Here is a 15,000-nt window from a genome sequence, read left to right as displayed (position 1 = left end):
AAAACAGTCGATGTGGGAGTGGGGGGGGGGGAGGGCAAGGTGAATGGGGCGGGAATGGTCAATGGGGAGGGAATGGTCAATGGGGAGGGTGAAAGGTCAATGGGAGAGGTGACGGTCAATGGGAATGGTCAATGGATGGGGTGGGGGGGGGGGAAGGTCAACGGGCGAGGTGAAAGGTCGATGGGGGAATGGTCAATGTGGGAGGGTGGAAGGCCAATGGGAGAGGTGAAAGGTCAACGGGAGAGGTGAGAGGTCAATGGGGGGAAATGGTCAATGTGGGAGGGCAGAAGGCCAACGGGAGAGGTGAAAGGTCAATGGGGAAGGTCACTGTGGGAGGAGGGATAGGCCAATGGGAGAGGTGAAAGGTCAAAGGGGAAGAGGGATGGTCAATGGGGAAATGGTGGTGGGGACTCATCCCACGCGGTATAACTGCAGTCACAGTGAGCCGAGGGCGCCCTGTCTCGAATTCCAGGCTCCCACACTGAGCACAACAACCTTACTGTCTGGCCTCAAATTTACCTCGCCGTCCGCCATCTGAGGCCCCTGATTGGTTCAGCCCGCCCGTCGGTCCAACGCAGCCGAAGCGCCATTGGTAGCCGCCGCCGTCAATCAAACCGAAGCACCTGCCTATCGGCCCCGCCTTTTCCGTTGGGTGCTCCCATTGGCTGAGGCGTCCGCTAATCGGTGGGACGGAGCCCGCCTGCTTTTAAATCCCGGATGTTGGGGGGTGAGGGGCGGGTGGAGCGGCTCCACTTTCCATTGGTCGGCCGCCACGCCAGTCGAGCGGACGGCGAGCCACGCATTCTCCTCCTCCTCTCCCCACCCCCACCTCTTCGTCCTCTCTCGCGGAGACGGGAGCCGATTGGCTGGATCCGCCGTCCGTCCGTCGGCCCCGCCCACCCCATGACCCCGCCTTCCGCCCCCTCCCCTCCCCTCCCTCTCCCGATCGAATCGATCCGACGGCCGACCCCGCCCCATCCCACAAACCCTCTCCCCCGCTTCTCATAGGACGAGCGCCGCGTCGGTCAGCGAGCCCCGGCCAATCGGGGGAGGGCGGGGGCGGGGCCTGCGGCTCGCAGGGCTGCGGCGGCTGCGATGCGGGAGTCAGTTCCCATTGGCGGCGGCGGCGGCGGTTGCGGTTGGTGGCGGCGGCCGAGACGCGCGAGGGGTTTCCCGCAGGCTCGAGAGCCAGGGGGCCAACGGCCGGAGCGCGAGCGCAGGTGAGCCGAGCAGCCAGCCAACCAGCGAGCGGCTTCTCTTCCCCACCCCCCCCCCCCCCCCCAAAGGTTGCCCCCACCGCGTCCGCGTCCTCCTCCTCTTCATTCCACCTGCGGCCGGTGGACGAAGAGGTCGCAGGTGCGGAGCAGGGCGGGGGAATGCTGCGCCCCGGCCGCATTGCGGGGTTCATTATGCCCCATTGCCATTGCCCACCTGCAATTTGACCCCCCCCCCCGAGTGAAATTTGTTTACCCTCCCTCAGTCAGATTTTTTTTTATTTGGCACTGCATAGCATCTAATGCAAAATATTCCACCTCCCCCATGCCACCCCCACCTCCTCCCCACCCCCGGGCTGGATTATTTTGCTGGCTTGACCTTTTTCATTTGTTTGTTTGCTTGTATGTGTTGCACCCTGGCCCTGGAGTGGGACGCGTGCTCGCGCCGTCCCGGAACGAGCCCCCCCCCACTTCCCGCTCGCGGCGTCCCGGAACGAGCGACGTCCCGGAACGAGCGACGTCCCGGAACGAGCCCCCGCTCGCGGCGTCCCTGAACGAGCCCCCCCCCCCCGCCTCCCGCTCGCGGCGTCCCGGAACGAGCCCCCGCTCGCGACGTCCCGGAACGAGCCCCCCCTCCCCCCCCTCCCGCTCGCGACGTCCCGGAACGAGCGACATCCCGGAACGAGCGACGTCCCGGAACGAGCCCCCCCCCCCCCCCCCCCCCTCCCGCTCGCGGCGTCCCGGAACGAGCCCCCCCCTCCCGCTCGCGCCATCCCGGACGAGCCCCATCCCCCCCCACCCCCCCCAGCCCAAAGATTCACGAACCCTCGGGTGAAGAAATTCCTCCCCGTCTCGGTCCCAAATAGCTGACCCCTTATCCCGAGACTGTGAAACCCCCCCCCCCCCCCCCCACCAATCCCCCTCTTCGAATTGTACACGTTTCAATGAGATCACCTCCCATTCTTCAAAAATCCTGGGAATACCGGCCCCATTCTGCTCGGCCTGCCCTCACGGGACAGTCTTATTTCGGAAGTCAGACTAGTTCTTCATCGCGGGTTCTGGCCGTGTCTTTGTAGCCACCTGACACCGATGCGGTGATTTAAGAGTTTACGGGGTTAACTCAAGACAGCCGAACCAGTTTCTGGTTCGTTCTTCCAGTTGTTGTGACAGTCTCGTCGCAACATCAAGGTTGGGTTGTGTTTGAGATTGGATAAGGTGGAGAAAGAAAAGGCGTTCCCACTTAACTGGTGGTACGAGGACTAGGAGACGCGGTGAAGGTTTCGGGTGAGGGATGGCGAGAGGGAGGCGGGTGCGGGAGGGAGAACTTTATTGGCACCGCGGGCGGTAATGGCTGGGGACTCGCTGCCCACAAGGGTGGCAGCAGCAGAGTCCGTCCCGGAGGGTCGGGCGAGGCCATTCTGGGCACGGCTCTTGTTCTGGGCACCGCATCTCTCTCTCTCTCTCTCTCTCTCTCGATCCTCCTTTAAGCCGCACCTTTTAAAACCTACCTCTGACCCAGAGTTTGCGCGCCATCTCTCTGTTATCTCCTTTAATGGCTCTGTCTCATATCTTGTCTGGTTTATGCTCCTGTTCGGGGGCGTTGACGACAGCGACAGCCAGAATTTGTGTTGTTACGACCCGGTGAGAAAGGGGTCTAGGGGTTCCCTCTCAGCCTTCACCTGGTCTTACCATAACAGGGTTTAATTCTAAACACACTGTGTTTTTAGCTCCCCCTTGGTGAATCCTTGTTCACTGCTTTCCAATTATAAGGCAAAGAAACCAGCACAAACAGGCTTTCTTAAGTTTAAAGAAGAAAGGTGAAATTTTATTAAACTTAAACTCTAATTTGGTTAACGCCTGCGGATACACGACGCGCCCACGCTAGCATGCATGCGCGATACGCATGCAGATAGAGACAGAAAAGAGCAGAAGAAAAATACCGTGGAAAAGTTTGAGGCATTATCTGAAGAGTTTTTGTTATGGGTCTTCGAGCTCGCTGCAGAGTCCTTGGGTGGCAGCAGGTTGATCTAGCTTTTCGCTAGGGCCCAGTATTCTTCTTAAATCTTGTTTTCTGTAGGAGACTTTTTTCTCTTGGGGTGCAAGTGTCTTCAGTGGATTCAGAGGCTTGTGAGAAGGAGATGGGAGCAGACAGGAGAGAGATCTTCTCAGTCCAGGAGCAAACAGATTTTTCTGCGCAAACTGTTGGTACAAATTCAAGAAACTCAGGTTGCCCAGCAGATTAGTCATGTGACTAGCTGGTTTGACCACGTCCGTTTGTGTTTGCGGCCATCTTAGCAGTCAACCTGGAATGCGAGCTCCCCCCCCCCCCCCCACCTTCAACGTCTGGTGATCAAAAGTCCATTGTGGGTTGAATGTGTCAGGGAATGGCTGCTTTGTCCTTCCAAATACCATCCCTTAATATGCAAATGTCTTTTCCAGACACGGCTGATCTGTTTAACAAGTCCTTTCTTCACGCCAGTAACAGTTTAAAATCAGCGTTCGTGCCAAAATTAATATGCCTCATTCTTGGCAGGTGGGGGCCGAGCATGACAATGTAGCCCCTTTGAACTCGGAGAGAGGCGCGGGGAGGTTTAGGGAGGGAATCCCCAAGCTCGGCGGGGGGCCCCCAGGGCAGCTGCAGGCACGTCGGCCACCTATGCTCAAGAGGTTGGAGATTGGAGGAATGTAGAGATTTTGGAGGGTTGTAGGGGCTGGAGGAGGTTACAGAGATAGGGAAGAGGGTGACGGGCCACGGTGGGACTTGAACAGGAGGATGGGAATTAAAGAGCAGGTCAGAGGCTGGGAATCCTGAGGCGAGTAACTCACCTCCTGACTCCCCAAAGCCTGTCTGCCATCTACAAGGCACAAGTCAGGAGTGTGATGGAATACTCTCCACTTGCCTGGATGGGTGCAGCTCCAACAACACTCGAGAAGCTCGACACCATCTAGGACAAAGCAGCCCGCTTGATCGGCACCCCATCGACAAACATTCACTCCCTCCACCATCGACAAGATGCACTGCAGCAACCCGCCAAGGCTCCTGAGACAGCGCCGCCCAAACCCGCGCCCTCCGCCACCGAGAAGGACGAGGGCAGCAGACGCAACGGGAACACCAGCGCCTGCAGGTTCCCCTCCGAGCCGCGCACCGTCCTGACTCGGAACTATATCGGCCGTTCCTTCACTGTCGCCGGGTCGAAATCCTGGAACTCCCTCCCTAACAGCACTGTGGGCGTGCCCGCGCCCCGAGGACGCCAGCGGGGGTTCAAGAAGGCGGCTCACCGCCACCTTCGCAAGGGCGGTTAGGGATGGGCGGTAAACGCTGGCCTGGCCAGCGAAGCCCACGTCCCCTGAAAGAATGAATGAAATCTTCCGTTGAGAACGGTTCAGTGGAATTCAGGGCATGTCGATACTATTTGCACCCCGTCGTAACATCATGCATTCTATCTTTAGATCTTGCAATTGTATATCTGGATACTCATGACATCAAGGGATATGAGGATAGGGCAGGGAAGTGCCGTTGAGGCAGACAATCAGCCATTCTCCCATTGAATAGTGGAGCAGGCTTGACGGGCTGAGTGGCCCACTCCTCCGATGTTCCGAACCTCCTCTGGCCAATGTATGCTGTTGCCAATCTTTCTGGCCAGCTGGGACGTCCCAGTTTGTTGCATGGAGAGGTCAGTCTATTGTGGTACACGTGGGACGTCCCCGACAGCGCGTCACGGCCAATGGAGTGCTTCGCACAGACCTTCAAATTAACGGCCGGATTATCGAATAGTGGCCCAGGACACCTGGCAGAACTTCCCCCTCCTCCCCCGCCCACCCCTGCTCTACTTCCTATAGAGGCCGTGGCATCAGAACGGCACTTCTGACAGTGCAGCACTCCCTCGGTACTGGCACCGGGCGAGTGTCGGTCTGGATTATGGAGATCAAGTCCTAGAGTATATACATCTCCCTCCGACAGTGCAGCACTCCCTCAGTCCTGGCGACCGGGGAGATGCCCCTCTCGTGGCGCAGGGCGGTCATCGTCCTGCTGCCAAAGAGGGGCGATCTCCGCCTGCTTAAAAACTGGCGTCCGGTCTCCCTCCTCAGCACGGATTATAAGATCTTTGCCCGGGCTATGTCGACCCGCCTGGGCTCCGTGCTGGCCCACATGATCCACCCCGACCAGTCCTACACGGTCTCGGGCCGGTCCATCCAGGACAACATCCACCTGGTCCGGGACCTGATCCATCTTTCCCAGAGGACTGGTCAGTCGGTCGCCTTTCTCTCCCTCGATCAGGAGAAGGCATTCGACAGGGTGGATCACGAATACCTTTTCGGGACTCTGCGCGCTTTCGGACTCGGGCCGCATTTTGTGGCCCGCGTCTGACTTTTATATGCCGCCGCAGAGTGTCTAGTCAAAGTTAGCGGGTCCTTGACGGCGCCCCTTCGCTTTGGGAGAGGAGTGCGTCAGGGGTGCCCCATGTCCGGCCAATTGTATACCATCTGCGTGGAGCCCTTCCTGTGCCTGCTTCGCAGGAGGTTGACGGGATTGGCTCTGCGCGAGCCGGCCATGCGGGTCGTCCTCTCGGCTTACGCCGACGACGTGCTCCTCGCAATCACAGATCCCGTTGACTTGCGGAGGATGCGCGACTGTCAGCAGACCTTTTCTGCCGCGTCCTCCGCGAGGATCAATTGGGAGAAATGTTCCGGACTCCTGGTTGGTTAGTGGCGGGTGGACTCCCTGCCGGAGGAGATGACACCTTTTGCGTGGAGCACCACGCACCTCCTCTATCTGGGAGTCCACCTTAGCCCTGCTGAGGAAGCCTGGCCGGCGAACTGGCAGGAGTTGGAGGCGAAAGTCACCGCTCGGCTGGGGCGCTGGACAGGACTGCTCCGAGTGCTTTCCTACAGGGGCCGAGCGTTGGTGGCCTCCATGTTGTGGTACCGGTTGGCCACTTTGGCCCCGCCCCCTGTATTTGCCACCAAGATCCAGAAGAAACTCGTCGATTTCTTCTGGGGCAAGAGGAAACACTGGGTCTCTGCCGCGGTCCTGAGACTCCCGATTGAGGAGGGCGGTCAGTCGCTGGTGTGCGTCCGCACCCAGGCTGCGACTCTCCGCCTTCGGACCCTGCAGAGATACCTGTACGTCGAGCGTCCTCCCAGATGGTGTGCGCTGGCGACGTATTTTTTCCGCCAGTGTCACTGCCTTCAAGACGACACGCAGCTCCCGGTGGAGTCCGTTAGCCGCGCCTCTCTGAGGGAGTTGCCTGTCTTTTACCGGGATCTATTCCGAGTCTGGAACATGGTCGCCTCCAGTCAGGGCGCTCCCCCGCCGGTGGAGGAGAGCGCCTCGGCTGTCCGGGCGGCCGACTCCGGGGACGGTCCGGCGGGCGGAGGAGTAGCAGAAACCCCCGGGACGCCCCTCACTGCGGGTGGCGAGGGGGCTCGGGAGTGCGGAGCGATCCCGGCCGAGCTGACCCCCGCTCGGCCGGAACTGCTCATCGGGCCCAGGCCCCGAAACCCTCCTCAGGAGCCGGTCCCGCACAACCCGAGCCGCCTCTCGGAAATGCCCTCCGTGCCATTCCAATCGGCGCGGAGGGGTTTCCTGTACGGGCTGCTCCTGCACACTCTCCACTTCCTCGCCCTCGTCAGCCGGCCGGACACGCCCTGGCGGTCCGCGTTGCCATCTGGCGGCGAGGGGAAACCCCGATGGAGGTCTCTCTACGCGGGAGTCTTCCCCCTTTACATCGGGGACCTGGGGTGGAGGGTGCTGCACAGAGCAGTCCCGTGCAATAGACTTTTAAGTAGGTTCACGGACTCCCAGGCCTCCTGTACTTTCTGCGGCCTGGACGAGTCCGTGTTCCACGTTTATACGGAGTGTGCGAGGTTGCAGCCCCTCTTCGAGTATCTGAAGGGGCTGCTCCTCAAATTCTGGCTGCACTTCAGTCCCACGCTCCTGATCTTTGGGCACCCGGTGCGGAGGGGCTTGGGCCGGGAGGAGGATTTCCTCGTCGGTCTGCTCCTGGGCCTGGCCAAGGTGGCAATTCACAGGTCCAGGTTGCGGGCCGTCGGGGGGTCCGTCCTCCCCGATTGCCTGCCCCTCTTCCGCGGCTATGTTCGCGCCCGGGTGTCCCTGGAGAAGGAGCATGCGGTGTCCGCCGGTACGCTTGAGGCCTTCCGTGACCGGTGGGCACCGCAGGGACTGGAGTGCATCGTTGACGCCGAGAATGGCATTTTAATTTGAGTTTTTTGTTTATCTGGTTTTAATAAAGTTATTTTAAAACTGTAAATATGTACATAAAGGGGGCCTGAGGAATAAAGGCCCCCTCGATGTGAAAAATATAAAAGGGGCCTGGGGTATAAAGGTCACCTTGCGAAAGAAAAAAAAACAAAAAAACCGGGGGTTAGATACAGAGTAAAGCTCCCTCATCCTGGAGGATTTGCCCCGGGGGGTGCTCTTCCGGCCCGAGTTGCGCTCCGTGAGCTGCTTGTAATTGCAGCCGCTCTGCTGGGATACCGGCGTGCGAGCCAGTGGCGTCTGTCAGTGCCCAACGTCAGTCGCCCGCACGAGCAGAGCTGCCTTTCAGGAGCGCCTAAACTGGACGTGTTTGTTGTGTCAGACGGAGAGAACCTTGTGACTGAGCAACAAGGCTCGTGGTATGAACCTTTCCCCCCCAAACCCCCCACAGCTTCTGCTGACCCTGTTTTGGCAGGACCATGCCTCGATTTTATAATTCTCATCCTCCTGTTCCAATCCCTCCATGGTGCCTCGTCCCCTCTCTACCTCTGTCACCTCACAGTATCACACTGGGGTACAGTACTGGTGGGGACAGGTCTGTCACTGTAAAACACTGAGCTACAATACTGGTGAGGACAGGTCAGTCACTGTATAACACTGAGGTACAGTACTGGTGAGGACAGGTCTGTCACTGTATAACACTGAGGTACAGTACTGGTGGGGACAGGTCTGTCACTGTAAAACACTGAGGTACAGTACTGGTGGGGACAAGTCTGTCACTGGACAACACTGGGGTACAGTACTGGTGGGAACAGGTCAGTCACTGTATAACACTGGGGTACAGTACTGGTGGGGACAGGTCTGTCGCTGTAAATCACTGAGGTACAATACTGGTGAGGATGGGTCTGTCACTAAAACACTGGGGTACAGTACTGGTGGGGACAGGTCTGTCACTGTATGACGCTGGGGTACAGTACTGGTGGGGACAGGTCTGTCACTGTATAACACTGGGGTACAGTACTGGTGGGGACAGGTCTGTCACTGTATGACGCTGGGGTACAATACTGGTGAGGACAGGTCTGTCACTGTGTAACACTGGGGTACAGTACTGGTGGGGACAGGTCTGTCACTGTATAACACTGGTGTACAGTACTGGTGAGGACAGGTCTGTCACTGTATGACACTGGGGTACAGTACTGGTGGCGACAGGTCTTTCACTGTATAACACTGGGGTACAGTACTGGTGGGGACAGGTCTGTCACTGTATAACACTGGGATACAGTACTGGTGGGGACAGGTCTGTCACTGTATAACACTGGGGTACAGTACTGGTGGGGACAGGTCTGTCACTGTATAACACTGGGGTACAGTACTGGTGGGGACAGGTCTGTCACTGTATAACACTGGGGTACAGTACTGGTGGGGAGAGGTCTGTCACTGTAGAACACTGGGATACAGTATTGGTGAGGACGGGTCTGTCACTGTATGACACTGGGGTACGGTACTGGTGGGGACAGGTCTGTCACTGTACAACACTGGGGTACAGTACTGGTGGGGACCGGTCTGTCACTGTATAACACTGGGGTACAGTACTGGTGGGGACAGGCCTGTCACTGTATAACACTGGGGTACAGTACTGGTGGGGACAGGTCTGTCACTGTAAAACACTTGGATACAGTACTGATGGGGACAGGTCTGTCACTGTATAACACTGGGGTACAGTACTGGTGGGGACAGGTCTGTCACTGTATAACACTGGGGTACAGTACTGGTGGGGACAGGCCTGTCACTGTATAACACTGAGGTACAGTACTGGTGGGGACAGGTCTGTCACTGGATAACACTGGTGTACAGTACTGGTGAGGACAGGTCTGTCACTGTATGACACTGGGGTACAGTACTGGTGGCGACAGGTCTTTCACTGTATAACACTGGGGTACAGTACTGGTGGGGACAGGTCTGTCACTGTATAACACTGGGATACAGTACTGGTGGGGACAGGTCTGTCACTGTATAACACTGGGGTACAGTACTGGTGGGGACAGGTCTGTCACTGTATAACACTGGGGTACGGTACTGGTGGGGACAGGTCTGTCACTGCATAACACTGAGGTACAGTACTGGTGGGGACAGTCTGTCACTGTATAACACTGGGGTACAGTACTGGTGAGGACAGGTCTGTCACTGTATAACACTGGGGTACAGTACTGGTGGGGACAGGTCTGTCACTGTATAACACTGGGGTAAAGTACTGGTGGGGACAGGTCTGTCACTGTATAACACTGGGGTACAGTACTGGTGGGTACAGGTCTGTCACTGTATAACACTGGGATACAGTACTGGTGAGGACAGGTCTGTCACTGTATGACACTGGGGTACAGTCCTGGTGGGAACAGGTCTGTCACTGTATAACACTGGGATACAGTACTGGTGGGGACAGGTCTGTCACTGTATAACACTGGGATACAGTACTGGTGGGGACAGGTCTGTCACTGTGTAACACTGGGATACAGTACTGGTGGGGACAGGTCTGTCACTGTGTAACACTGGGATCCAGTACTGGTGGGGACAGGTCTGTCACTGTATAACACTGGGGTACAGTACTGGTGGGGACAGGTCTGTCACTGTGTAACACTGGGATACAGTACTGGTGGGGACAGGTCTGTCACTGTATAACACTGGGGTACAGTACTGGTGGGGACAGGTCTGTCACTGTATAACACTGGGGTACAGTACTGGTGGGGACAGGTCTGTCACTGTGTAACACTGGGATACAGTACTGGTGGGGACAGGTCTGTCACTGTATAACACTGGGGTACAGTACTGGTGGGGACAGGTCTGTCACTGTATAACACTGGGGTACAGTACTGGTGGGGACAGGTCTGTCACTGTATAACACTGGGGTACAGTACTGCTGGGGACAGGTCTGTCACTGTATAACACTGGGGTACAGTACTGGTGGGGACAGGTCTGTCACTGTATAACACTGGGGTACAGTACTGTTGGGGACAGGTCTGTCACTGTATAACACTGGGGTACAGTACTGTTGGGGACAGGTCTGTCACTGTGTAACACTGGGGTACAGTACTGGTGGGGACAGGTCTGTCACTGTATAACACTGGGGTACAGTACTGGTGGGGACAGGTCTGTCACTGTATAACACTGGGATACAGTACTGGTGGGGACAGGTCTGTCACTGTATAACACTGAGGTGCAGTACTGGTGGGGACAGGTCTGTCACTGTGTAACACTGGGATACAGTACTGGTGGGGACAGGTCTGTCACTGTAACACTGGGGTACAGTACTGGTGGGGACAGGTCTGTCACTGTGTAACACTGGGATACAGTATTGGTGGGTACAGGTCTGTCACTGTATAACACTGGGGTACAGTACTGGTGGGGACAGGTCTGTCACTGTATAACACTGGGGTACAGTACTGTTGGGGACAGGTCTGTCACTGTGTAACACTGGGGTACAGTACTGGTGGGGACAGGTCTGTCACTATAACACTGAGGTGCAGTACTGGTGGGGACAGGTCTGTCACTGTATAACACTGGGGTACAGTACTGGTGGGGACAGGTCTGTCACTGTATAACACTGGGGTAAAGTACTGGTGGGGACAGGTCTGTCACTGTATAACACTGGGGTACAGTACTGGTGGGGACAGGTCTGTCACTGTATAACACTGGGGTACAGTACTGGTGGGGACAGGTCTGTCACTGTGTAACACTGGGATACAGGACTGGTGAGGACAGGTCTGTCACTGTATAACACTGGGGTACAGTACTGGTGGGGACAGGTCTGTCACTAACACTGGGGTACAGTACTGGTGGGGACAGGTCTGTCACTGTGTAACACTGGGATACAGTACTGGTGAGGACAGGTCTGTCACTGTATAACACTGAGGTACAGTACTGGTGGGGACAGGTCTGTCACTGTGTAACACTGAGGTACAGTACTGGTGGGGACAGGTCTGTCACTATAACACTGAGGTGCAGTACTGGTGGGGACAGGTCTGTCACTGTGTAACACTGGGATACAGTACTGGTGGGGACAGGTCTGTCACTGTATAACACTGGGATACAGTACTGGTGGGGACAGGTCTGTCACTGTATCACACTGAGGTGCAGTACTGGTGGGGACAGGTCTGTCACTGTATCACACTGGGGTACAGTACTGGTGGGGACAGGTCTGTCACTGTATAACACTGGAGTACAGTACTGGTGGGGACAGGTCTGTCACTGTATCACACTGGGGTACAGTACTGGTGGGGACAGGTCTGTCACTGTATAACACTGGGGTACAGTACTGGTGAGGATGGTTATGTCACTTGTTACGATCAAGGTGGGAGGAGTGCACTCTGTTTTTTATAGTTCTTCTTCTCTGCAGCTCATTCTGTATATTTAAACATTTACCCAGTTACCGATATGCTCAATCATAGACTGTCCTCTTTATCGCAGAATAAAATACACCAACCAGGTTTCTTTCATGAACAACAAACGATCAGTTTATTATAAAACAAGACATAACCCGGAACGAAGCAAAGCATTAACATACAGATTGAAATATGAAGGTTCCCTTTTACCTTTCGCCCCCTCACACACACATACACCGGTTCACCGCACTCTCCGCTTCCCAACCGACCCGTCCAAAGCGAAACCAAGACAACACCTGGCGATTCAAGCCCCCTGACCCCGACAAGTTTTGGCCTGTCACTTCTGTGTAAACATCTCACCCCCCACCCCCAAGTCAAAAAAAATCGATGGAATCTTTTCCGTTTTCCCAAATGTTGCTAATTGCGTCCTCTTTGTCTCCCGCCCCAGGTAGACCGGGCCCCGAGCGACGGAAGGATGGCCCGCCGCAGCTCCCTCCCGCGGCAGGACGACGCCGAGCGGTACCTCTTTGCCGACCGCGGCTACGTGGCGAACCCGGCCGCCCAGGCCGACTGGACGGCCCGCAAGCTGGTGTGGGTGCCCTCCGAGCGGCACGGCTTCGAGGCGGCCGCCGTGGCGGAGGAGCGGGGCGACGAGGTGCTGGTGGAGCTGGCGGAGAGCGGCCGGCGGGCCGCGGTGCCCAAGGACGACATCCAGCGCATGAATCCGCCCAAGTTTGCCAAGGTGGAGGACATGGCCGAGCTGACCTGCCTCAACGAGGCCTCCGTGCTGCACAACCTGAAGGACCGCTACTACTCGGGCCTGATCTACGTGAGTGTGCCGTGCGAGGGCGCCCGCTCGCTTCTCGTGTCTTACCCCGCTTATCCCGGGGGGCGGGGGGGGGGGGTTGGGCCCAAGTTCTGGAATTCCCTCCCTAATCCTCTCCGCCTCGTCCTCCCTCCCTCTCTCTCTCTCCTTTCAGACACTCCTTCAAAACTCGCTCTACGACCTTTGCTCGCCCGTCCCTGATATCTCCTCATGGGTCAAGTCGTGTGCAATAATCGCTCACGGGAAGGGACCTTGGGGATGTTTTATTGTGTGAAAGCAGGTTGTTCTCAGAGCCCAACTGTGTGACTGAGGGCGGTTTGCGATAAGGGAGTGTTTGATGCGCGACTGCGGGCTGTTTACCGGGATAAGGACTCATCAGGACTCTGAACTCGCAGGCAGCCGGCAGAGGAGATGGAATGAGGTGTGGCTGCATTGCTGGTAGGAGAGACAGCTATCCCCATAGAATTTGTCCTTGTAATGTAAACAACTAGGTGTGGCCTGCTCTCACCCCTGAGTCAGGGTGTGGCCTACAGATACTGCATAATCCAGGCCGACACTCCCCGGTGTCAGTACTGAGGGAGTGCTGCGCTGTCGGAAGGAGATGTATATACTCTAGGACTTGATCTCCATAATCCAGGCTGACACTCCCCCGGTGTCAGTACTGAGGGAGTGCTGCACTGTCGGAAGGAGATGTATATACTCTAGGACTTGATCTCCATAATCCAGGCTGACACTCCCCCGGTGTCAGTACTGAGGGAGTGCTGCACTGTCGGAAGGAGATGTATATACTCTAGGACTTGATCTCCATAATCCAGGCCGACACTCCCCCGGTGTCAGTACTGAGGGAGTGCTGCACTGTCGGAGGGAGATGTATATACTCTAGGACTTGATCTCCATAATCCAGGCCGACACTCCCCCGGTGTCAGTACTGAGGGAGTGCTGCACTGTCGGAGGGAGATGTATACACTCCAGGACTTGATCTCTATAATCCAGACCGACACTCCCCCGGTGTCAGTACTGAGGGAGTGCTGCACTGTCGGAAGGAGATGAGGACGTTCTGCAGTGGTGTCAGGCACTAGGTAAATGCTCGCCCATCAAACAGGGTGTGTTTCTGAGGGAGAGACGGAAAGTGCAGAGTAATGGATGTAAGGGTGGCAGAGACTGAATCAGCACAGTCTGAGGTTGCTGCCCGCAGTACGGGTCTGCTATAATATGACTCGACACTGACACATTGAGAATGGCAATGACCATTTATGAGTGATTATCGTGTATCGATGGCCCCCTAGTTCCACTCTCGTCCCCGAGAGGAAACATCTTCTCTACGTCGACCTCATCGAAACCCATTCATAATCTTAAAGACCTCCATCAGGTCACCCCTCAGCCTTCTCTATTCCAGAGAAAAAAGCCCCCAGTCCATTCGGTCTTTCCCGATAGGGAATCCCGAGCAGGATTGACCAGAATGATCACAGGGATGAGGGACTTCAGTTAATGCGGAGAGACTGGGAGAAGCTGGGATTGTTCTCCGCCGGAGCTGAGAAGGTTAAGAGGGAGATTTAATTGGGGCGTTGGCAATCGGGAAGGGTTTGGATGGAGCAAATAAGAATTGTTCCTCTGTATTTGCTCGCCAAACTTTGCACGTTTAGTTCGGGGTGGCGGTGGGGGGGGGGGGGGGGGGTGGGTGAAGAGTGCAAGAAACAAAATGCAGAAGGAGGGCCATTCGGCCCTTCAAGCCTGCTACCCCCCCCCCCCCCATTCATTCCGATCGCAGCCGATTTTCTACCTCAACTCCACATCCCGGACGAGCCCCCGTATCCCTCGATTCCCTCAGCCCCCAAAGACCTCTCCATCTCCGTCTTGAATGTCCTCGGGACTGAGCATCCAGAGCTCCCTCCGGGAGAGAGAATTCCGAAGGTTTCACAAACCCCTCGGGAGCGAAGGAATTTCTCCCCCTCACAGGAGAGCCGTATTTCCCCAGAGAGTGGGGAGAATGTGGGACTCGCTACCACAGGGAGTGGTTTGAGGCGAATCGCAGAGATGTATTTGAGTGGGCGGGGGGGGGAAGGTGGATAAACACATGAGGGAGAAAGCAGTAGGAGGACATGTTGACGGGGAGAGATGAAGAGGGGGCCGGGGAGGAGGCTCGTGCGGGTCAGAAACCCCGGCACGGAGCTGGGGAGAGGGGCCGAATGGCCTGCTTCTGTGCGGCTGACCGACCGGGGAGGAGGGTGTGGAATCGTCGTGTCACCATCTGTGATGAGCTCGTTCTCTCTCTCTGTCTGTTCCAGACTTACTCGGGGCTGTTCTGCGTGGTGATTAATCCTTACAGGAACCTGCCGATCTACACCGAGCCGATCGTGGAAATGA

At 56.7% G+C, this 15,000-nt stretch overlaps 2 protein-coding genes across 2 annotated transcripts in view; one reads left to right on the top strand and one right to left on the bottom strand.

Annotated features, from left to right (window-relative positions):
• LOC137360561 (protein shisa-6-like) overlaps positions 1-1,115 on the bottom strand; it is a 49,908-nt gene extending 48,793 nt beyond the window's left edge. Inside the window, exons 1-2 of the mRNA XM_068025965.1 lie at positions 1,041-1,115; positions 520-700 (exon numbers count right to left, since the gene is read on the bottom strand). Coding sequence (XP_067882066.1) covers positions 520-700; positions 1,041-1,115 — 256 coding nt within the window. The remainder of the gene's footprint in view (positions 1-519; positions 701-1,040) is intronic.
• A 20-nt stretch (positions 1,116-1,135) lies between these two features.
• On the top strand, positions 1,136-14,996 carry LOC137360562 (myosin-10; the record flags this gene model as incomplete). The annotated part of the gene is made up of 3 exons (XM_068025966.1): positions 1,136-1,220; positions 12,259-12,639; positions 14,922-14,996. Coding segments are annotated over exons 2-3 (429 nt in total), but the record flags the coding sequence as incomplete, so codon positions are not given.
• Between the last annotated feature and the right edge of the window lie 4 nt (positions 14,997-15,000).

Source organism: Heterodontus francisci, unplaced genomic scaffold (assembly GCF_036365525.1).
Source record: "Heterodontus francisci isolate sHetFra1 unplaced genomic scaffold, sHetFra1.hap1 HAP1_SCAFFOLD_1528, whole genome shotgun sequence".
NCBI lineage: Eukaryota > Metazoa > Chordata > Chondrichthyes > Heterodontiformes > Heterodontidae > Heterodontus > Heterodontus francisci.
This window is presented reverse-complemented; position numbering and strand designations above follow the sequence as displayed.